The sequence below is a fragment of the Babylonia areolata genome, chromosome 21 (assembly GCF_041734735.1).
Source record: "Babylonia areolata isolate BAREFJ2019XMU chromosome 21, ASM4173473v1, whole genome shotgun sequence".
NCBI lineage: Eukaryota > Metazoa > Mollusca > Gastropoda > Neogastropoda > Buccinidae > Babylonia > Babylonia areolata.
Genome location: NC_134896.1, coordinates 42,071,972 through 42,081,971, shown reverse-complemented (window position 1 = coordinate 42,081,971; position 10,000 = coordinate 42,071,972). Strand labels below are relative to the sequence as shown.

The 10,000-nt window shown below is 40.8% G+C and overlaps 2 protein-coding genes across 3 annotated transcripts in view; both read left to right on the top strand.

The window, feature by feature from the left end:
- Positions 1-10,000, top strand: part of LOC143296525 (thioredoxin domain-containing protein 16-like) — a 390,867-nt gene that overhangs the window by 163,355 nt on the left and 217,512 nt on the right. The gene's annotated exons all lie outside the window — the stretch shown is intronic.
- The window catches only part of LOC143296147 (transmembrane protein 179-like), a 23,876-nt gene continuing 16,295 nt past the window's right edge, over positions 2,420-10,000 (top strand). The window contains exons 1-2 of one of the 2 annotated variants that reach the window (XM_076607950.1): positions 2,420-2,670; positions 6,361-6,554. In XM_076607950.1, coding sequence (XP_076464065.1) covers positions 2,569-2,670; positions 6,361-6,554 — 296 coding nt within the window. In that variant the 5' untranslated portion in view covers positions 2,420-2,568. The remainder of the gene's footprint in view (positions 2,671-6,360; positions 6,555-10,000) is intronic. The other variant, XM_076607949.1, reaches the window with a different exon arrangement.

The window sequence follows — 10,000 nt, the reverse complement described above, 5'->3', positions numbered from 1 at the left end:
AAGAAGAATAGTCCATTTTAGTGGTGACACTCCGGGAAATGAAATGCATTTTCTTTTGATTGATTTGTCCTAAAGTACTCTTCTCTTTCTTTTCGTGTGATCCCGCTTTGTTTCACAGATACCCAAGCATTTCCAAATGTTCATGTTGTTATCTTGTGAAACTGAGAGACTGAGTGCATGCTAGTTTGTATTCGCAGAGTTTTCAGTACGAGCAAATGCATTTATGTTGTCTACGTAGGCTTTGTGTGTGTGTGTGTGTGTGTGTGTGTGTGTGTGTGTGTGTGTGTGTGTGTGTGTGTGTGTGTGTGTGTGTGTGTGTGTGTGTGTCTGTGTGTCTGTGTGTCTGTGTGTGTGTGTCTGTGTCTCTGTGTGTGTCTGTGTCTGTGTGTGTGCGTGTTTGTGTAAACTCCATTGTTATGGATCTGTGGTCTGACTTGTAAGATATTTCGACTGCGACTTCAGCCTCAAGCAGCACTTCCATCACAACCAGGAAGTGGGTCCCTGTCTCCGTCTTGAACAAAACAAATTCTCATCTTCATCCAGGTCTCGGTCTTCAGTCGTTGTGGAGTGATGGCCTAGAGGTAACGCGTCCGCCTAGGAAGCGAGAGAATCTGAGCGCGTTGGTTCGAATCACGGCTCAGCCGCCGATATTTTCTCCCCCTCCACTAGACCTTGAGTGGTGGTCTGGACGCTAGTCATTCGAATGAGACGATAAACCGAGGTCCCGTGTGCAGCATGCACTTAGCGCACGTAAAAGAACCCACGGCAACAAAAGGGTTGTTCCTGGCAAAATTCTGTAGAAAAATCCACTTCGGTTTTAAAAACAAATAAGACTGCACGCAGGAAAAAATACAAAAAAAATGGGTGGCGCTGTAGTGTAGCGACGCTCTCTCCTTGGGGAGAGCAGCTCGAATTTCACACAGAGAAAAACTGTTGTGACAACAACAACAACAAAAGAAGAAGAAGAAATACAATACAAATACAATTGTTTACACGCAGAGCAAAGAAGTGCATCACATTTGCTATTTTTAGTAAAACATAAAGGCACACAGGTTTCAAGCCACTCCTGGCCATGCAACAGCTAGCAAACGAGAGAACTGAAACAAAACTAGCAACTTTAGACCTTCAGGTACCGCCGAAAACGGAGTATGGCTGCCTATATGGCTGGGTAAAAACGGTCATACACGTAAAAGCCCACTCGTGTATCTACGCAGCCCACGAACGAAGAAGAAGAAGAAGACCTTCAGGTGACCAAAAGCCGGGGGTATGGAGGGAGGGGAGGGAAGCATTTTTCATTATGATTTCCCGAAAGTTTGATCAATTTGCCATCCAAATGTACTTGTCTGCCAAACATTAATCACGGTATGAATATACCAGGGTATAGTTTTTAAAAAATGCGCTGTTTTTGTATTATCGCGAAAGTGTGTGATCAAGAGAAATGGCATGTTGTTATTAGTGAAGTGTCATATTACTAAGTTTAGGTTTGTAGAGCTTCAGATCACATCACTCAGTCTTCTCCTATCATGAATGAGCTGCTAAAATGTATCCCAACAATACAGAACTTCTGTTACTGACCCGTACTCCACAGTTTCAAGTGTCGCGTCGCTGCAATTTGCAACAACGTTTTATTTGGTAAACAAAACATCATCATTAATGATTCATGCATCCATACACCCCACTTTTTTTTTCTTTCTTTTTTTTCGCAGTATCTGCTTTATAGTTTGGTCAGTTTTTTTGTTTTGTTTTTTTCATAGAAATGCATTGGAAAAAGAAAAGAAGAAAAAAATTACGCTTCATTTACATTGTGGCCCTTGCGGTCGACTGGGATATAAATCATGTAAATTAGACTGATTAAATGCAATATTACATATAGAACTCAAATATCTTAATGCAGTGCCTGATTGTACTAGCAGTTACCACAAAATGCTAAAGAAATCCTTCATCTAATAATCAGGTTGCTGGCGTTTGAGCATTTACAGGACACCGGAAGTATTTGATTACGTGACAAGCTATTACGGTATTTATCCAATGTCAAAGTCATTCATGGCCACTCTAAATCTTTTCTGTAGCCATAAAGAAATGAAGTGCGTGATGAATGTTTTGGATATAGTGCCGTTTCAAACATATATACTCCCAAACGTTATATTTCGGGCCCAAAGAAGGAAAAATCCCCTATATTTACCCTCCCCCTGGAATTATACCGTAATCTAAACTTGGCAGGCAGGTAGATTATGATTTTCTGACATAAAAACACACAGGAAAATCACTATGAAAATCCCCCCCCACCCCCCACCCCACACCCCCACACGCACCCCGACTCCCCGCCGGGGTAAGAGTAACCATTTGCCACCCGACAGACTACTTTCAATGCATTGACAGTCGCATGGCCAACGACCGAGAGGGGAAACTATCGTATCAGTAATTCTTCGCTTCATCAAGCGTGTTGAGCGTAGCGTCCCTCAGTAAGGGGCGTCCTGCTGTTGCAGGAATGTTGTTCCGGGTCGTACAAGGCGTGCAGAGTTAGTTACGATTTGTGCGGGGGAACGAGGAAAAAATACTTGTGACACCATGCCGGTTGTTATAGATTTCCATGTGCTTGCACAAGCAGTCGTCTATTTCATTTCTGTGGTGTGCGGATTTGTGATTGCAATTCCTCTTGGAGTGACAACGGTAAGCAAATACTTACTCGTTCTGGTGTTGAGAATGTTAGAGGATAATTATGTGTGCATGGCGTCGCGTATGGTTTTTTTGTTGTTGTTGTTGTTGTTGTTGTTTTTGGTGTGTGTGTGTGTGTGTGTGTGTGTTTAGTTTAGTTTAACGTCTGTTCACTGTTTAGTGATATCAGACGAGGGAAAAAAAAGGGGGGGGGGAGGGAGACATGTGCGCATGGGAGATGAGGTGTGGGGTACTTGTTGAGAAGAGGTGGTGGGATGACTATAGTCAGTAGCAGAAAACGAAGAGCTACGAAGGACTGTACTAACAGTGAACTATAACGTGAATTATAACAGTGAGTTAATCATCCATATAACATTGAAAAGCATGCTTATCACAACAGAAAACGTGGTCAGTCAAAGGTAGACACTAACTGGACTTTGAATCAAACATTCAGGGATTTTTTTTTTTAAAGTAATGAATAATTATTCAAAACATCTAAGTGTGAGTGGGTGTGTGTGTGTGTGTGTGTGTGTGTGTGTGTGTGTGTGTGTGTGTCTGTTTGTCTGTCTGTCTGTCTGTGTCTGTTTGATTTTGCTTTTTTATTTTCAATGCACATTTTTTGTCAGCTAATGGAAATCGTATTTCACATTTTGATTTGATGTAATTTCAGAGAGAAATAATCATCCAACTTCAAGGCATATACATCACTCTCGCTTTCAGTTTTAAAGAGGTGTTAAAGCATGCAGACTGATCTACACACACACACACACACACACACACACACACACACACACACACACACACACACACACACACACACATTATTCCCCGAACGTGTTATTAAAGAAAAAATACCGAATTCTTCAGCCTGCTATACAAGACTAATAACCTCTACTTTCTTCCGTATAAAACTTGACGCGCTGAAGACAAAATATAGTAAAAATGTTATATGCATTTGTGGTAAGCAGTTCGGCTTGCATCATAGTTTGTTTCAATGTCAGCAGTTACGTATCTTCTTGCCCAAGTATTTCACAGAGAGTAACTATTCTGCAGATGATTTTGGGGAAGTTATTTCTAACGAGGTTCATTTAGTAGAACTTTCAAAGGCATTTGTTCATAGCCCTATTTCTACATTCCTTTAATGTACTTCATAATCATGTTAATGGTTTTAGATATTATCATCATCATTGAGTTGTTACTGTCAAGGCTAATTTCATGTTAGTTATGCATTTCTTAGTAGTTTTCTACCTTTTCTGTTTTATTCTGACTTGTCTTTCCCCTCTCCCCACCCCTCCCAACACCGCCCCCCACCCCCCACCCCCACCCCATCCCCCTCTTTTTTTATCGTCTAATATCACTAATAGTGAAAAGAGGCTAAACTAAAGAACGAACACACACACACACACACACACACACACACACACATATATATATATATATATATATATATATATATATATATATATATATATATATATATATATGTGTGTGTGTGTGTGTGTGTGTGTGTGTGTGTGTGTGTGTGTGAAAAAGGAAAGGCCTATACATAGTCTCAGGTCTTTGAGAGCCTTCCAGTGCTGCGATACTGACAGGGATGATCAGGAAAAATCTAAACAAATTAAACGTCATAAATAAGTCACCAGATAAATGAAACAGAATGAAGTAAAAAGCTGTATAAAACATTAAAAGACAAAATAGAACAAAAGCCTTGTTTAGTAGCCTGGACACACACACACACACACACACACACACACACACACACACACACACACACACACACACGCACGCACGCACGCACGCACGCACGCACGCACGCACGCAACAGACAGCGCAGTCATTATGTTCCTTCAGTTTGCTGTTCCCTGGAAAAGGACCAAAAAGTCTTGTGGAGTGCTGGCGAGAGAATGAGAACGTACAGGTTCCATTCCTACACTTGCCAGAGGAGAGTAGCCCGAGTTTCACGTAGAGAATTCTGTTGTGACAAGGAGCAATACAGTACAATGCGATACAATGCAGTACAATACAATGCGATACAAAACCGTAAAATACAATGCGATACAATGCAGTACAATACAATGCGATACAATACAGTACAATACAATGCGATGCAATATAATACAGTACAATACAATGCGATACAATGCAGTACAATACAATGCAATACAATGCAGTACAATACAATGCAATACAATGCAGTACAATACAATGCGATACAATGCAGTACAATACAATGCGATATAATACAATACAGTACAATGCGATACAATACAGTACAATACAATGCGATACAATACGGTACAATACAATACAGTACAATGCGATACAATACAATACAATGCGATACAATACGGTACAATACAATACAGTACAATGCGATACAATACAATACAATGCGATACAATACAGTACAATGCGATACAATACAATACAATACAATACAATGCGATACAATACAATACAATGCGATACAATACAATACAATACAATGCGATACAATACAATACAATGCGATACAATACAATACAATACAATGCGATACAATACAGTACAATGCGATACAATACAATACAATGCGATACAATACAATACAATACAATACAATGCGATACAATACAATACAATGTGATACAATACAATACAATGCGATACAATACAGTACAATACAATACAACACAGTACAATACAATGCGATACAATACAATACAGTACAATGCGATACAATACAATACAATGCGATACAAACAATACAATGCGATACAATACAATACAATACAATGCGATACAATACAATACAATGCGATACAATACAATACAATACAGTACAATGCGATACAATACAATACAATACAGTACAGTACAATACAATGCGATACAATACAATACAATGCGATACAATACAATACAATACAGTACAATACAATACAATACAATACAGTACAATGCGATACAATACAATACAATGCGATACAATACAATACAATGCGATACAATACGGTACAATACAATACAGTACAATGCGATACAATACAATACAATGCGATACAATACGGTACAATACAATACAATACAATGCGATACAATACAGTACAATGCGATGCAATACAATACAGTACAATACAATGCGATACAATACAGTACAATACAATGCGATACAATACAATACAATACAATACAATGCGATACAATACAATACAATACAATGCGATACAATACAATACAATACAATGCGATACAATACAGTACAATACAAGACTGTTCATGATGAAGAATTCTGCACAGGATGTTGCTTTGGAGATGAATCAATCACAGCAGACTGCACACACACACGCACACTAGTAGTAGTAGTAGTAGTAGTAGTAGTAGTAGCAATGCATTATCGTTGCAGCCTATGCAGACACATGCATCACGTGATATAGGCAGTCTCATTTCAATACCAGAGATGAGACTTAACTCTCTCCATACGAACGGCGAAAGAGACGACGTTAACAGCGTTTCACCCCAATTACCACCATCAAAATATTGCAAGCGGAAGGCTCTCATACTGAAGACGTGAATGTTGACAAGGAATACCACAATTCTGACGACGGAAGCTAAAGGTTGGGTCATTCAGACACCCACTTGACATCCAAGGGGTCTGTGTAGAGGAGAAGAGAGGACTGGCCGTACTGAGTGAGTTAAACGACCCTTTGCATCACTATGTTACAGAGGAAATTAAATGGCCAATGTTTGCTGTTCACCGACATCACCTGGACTGGCCACAGTCGCTTCCAACCATCCTTTAGTGCTGGATCTATGTGCTACTTCCCTGTGTATCTGGCTGTGGCTGTTGGGATCGTCTTCGCAGCAGGGATGGGTGTGTACTACGTCTATGCTGCCACACGAAAGGATCCAGATACTGGGTAGGTTGATTTGTTTGTGTTGCATACAGTATATGATACAAAGTGTGTGGGTGATGGTGTTGATGAGGAAGATTGCGACACTGGCTGGCATATAACTTTGTGGTTCAGTAAACTGTTGGGTTGTTTGTTTGTTTGTTTTTGGTAATTCTATTCGAACTTACTGCTTTGCTGTTTCATCTTTCCTAGGTCTCTGCTTACGGTGCACTGACTGTGAGTTTTCTCAGTTCAACCATTCATTTCTCTCTCTCTCTCTCTCTCTCTCTCTCTCTCTCTCTCTCTCTCACACACACACACACACACACACACACACACAGTCTCTTTCTTCTGGTGTTTCTGGACTGCACCTTCATTGTTCATTCACACACACACACACACACACACACACACACACACACACACACACACACACACACACAGAGATATATATATATGTGTGTGTGTGTGTGTGTGTGTGTGTGTGTGTGTGTGTGTGTGTGTTTTCCTGTTTCTGTATAGACAGCCAGGCTCTGTTTGCGGGTACTTGCCGGGTACTTGCCGGGTACATATTCATGTTCCCTTTCTCCTCTGAACTATGATGTGGATTACTGGATCTTTAACGTGCATGATTTATCATCTGTATGCATGTAATTTATACATGCACATATTTCATCTTTTGTTAGCTATACAGACACAGGGGGTGAAGGCATCAGCAGATTTGCACGTATGTTGACCTGGGAGATCGGGAAAAACAAGTCCACCCTTTCTCCTTGTGGGCATTGACACCTGGATCGAACCCAGGACTGTCAGATTTAATGTTCAACACTTTAACCATTGGGCCACCTGCGCCCATCTGGTGCATGCATACTCATTCTGTCGGAGACCACGATCCAGCCGTGCATACTTCTGTGGATGTCTGCCACATGGTCCTCATCTGGCTGGCCTTATGAGACAGGCGTGCAAGTTTTCCACATGTTGGCAATATGTAAGCCATTCTCCAAAGTACACAATTTGCTCAAACCATTCCCCACTGGACACCAATAGTTACTTCATTTCCCACTGTACACCAGTACTTCATCCATTCCCCAAACTACACCAATATTTCATCTGTTCCACCAAACATGCCAGTATTGATGCCGTTCTCTAAGTACGCCAATCATTCAAGGTTCAAATCCTGGTAGATGCACCTGCTGCTTTAACTCACTCAGTACGGACAGTCCTCTCCTCTCCTCTACACAGACCCCTCGGATGTCCAGCGGGTGTCTGAATGACCCAACCTTTAGCTTCCGTCGTCACAATTGTGGTATTCTTTGTCAACATTCACCTCTTCAGTATAAGAGCCTTCCGCTTGCAATATTTTGATGGTGGTAATTGGGGTGAAACGCTGTTAACGTCGTCTCTTTCGCCGTTCGTATGGAGAGAGTTAAGGCAGTTGTTAGCGGAGCGAACACTTCATTTTGAGAAAAAAATCTTTTGTTTTTTTCGGGAGAGGAAACAAAGGCTTTGGATCATGCCGCCAACCTGTACCTCTCAAGTGGTTCCATGGTTAACTCTTAACTCAGTATACGTTTTGTCGTGCCATGGGACCGGTTTTAAAAATTGTATTCATTTATCTTTTTTCTACTTATTTCTTTCTGTATTTTGTTCATCATTTTGTCTCATTGACCAGGGTAAGCTCAGAGTACTTGAATCAGAACTCTCAGCTGGAAAATATTTAAGTCAGCGCTGAAAACAAATTAATGACTGACTACAACATCAGACAATGATTACCACTCCATGGTGATGACTGACTACAACATCAGACAATGATTACCACTCCATGGTGATGACTGACTACAACATCAGACAATGATTACCACTCTATGGTGATGACTGACTGAAACATCAGACAATGATTACCACTCCATGGTGATGACTGACTGAAACATCAGACAATGATTACCACTCCATGGTGATGACTGACTACAACATCAGACAATGATTACCACTCCATGGTGATGACTGACTACAACATCAGACAATGATTACCACTCTATGGTGATGACTACAACATCAGACAATGATTACCACTCCATGGTGATGACTACAACATCAGACAATGATTACCACTCCATGGTGATGACTACAACATCAGACAATGATTACCACTCCATGGTGATGACTGACTACAACATCAGACAATGATTACCACTCCATGGTGATGACTACAACATCAGACAATGATTACCACTCCATGGTGATGACTACAACATCAGACAATGATTACCACTCCATGGTGATGACTACAACATCAGACAATGATTACCACTCCATGGTGATGACTGACTACAACATCAGACAATGATTACCACACCATGGTGATGACTGACTACAACATCAGACAATGATTACCACTCCATGGTGATGACTACAACATCAGACAATGATTACCACTCCATGGTGATGACTACAACATCAGACAATGATTACCACTCCATGGTGATGACTGACTACAACATCAGACAATGATTACCACTCCATGGTGATGACTACAACATCAGACAATGATTACCACTCCATGGTGATGACTACAACATCAGTCAATGATTACCACTCCATGGTGATGACTGACTACAACATCAGACAATGATTACCACTCCATGGTGATGACTACAACATCAGACAATGATTACCACTCCATGGTGATGACTGACTACAACATCAGACAATGATTATCACTCCATGGTGATGACTGACTGCAACATCAGACAATGATTACCACTCCATGGTGATGACTACAACATCAGACAGTGATTACCACTCCATGGTGATGACTACAACATCAGACAATGATTACCACTCCATGGTGATGACTACAACATCAGACAATGATTACCACTCCATGGTGATGACTGATTACAACATCAGACAATGATTACAACTCCATGGTGATGACTGCACCATCAGACAATGATTACCACTCCATGGTGATGACTGACTACAACATCAGACAATGATTACCACTCCATGGTGATGACTACAACATCAGACAATGATTACCACTCCATGGTGATGACTGACTACAACATCAGACAATGATTACCACTCCATGGTGATGACTACAACATCAGACAATGATTACCACTCCATGGTGATGACTGACTACAACATCAGACAATGATTACCACTCCATGGTGATGACTACAACATCAGACAATGATTACCACTCCATGGTGATGACTGACTGAAACATCAGACAATGATTACCACTCCATGGTGATGACTGACTACAACATCAGACAATGATTACCACTCCATGGTGATGACTGACTACAACATCAGACAATGATTACCACTCCATGGTGATGACTACAACATCAGACAATGATTACCACTCCATGGTGATGACTACAACATCAGACAATGATTACCACTCCATGGTGATGACTACAACATCAGACAATGATTACCACTCCATGGTGATGACTACA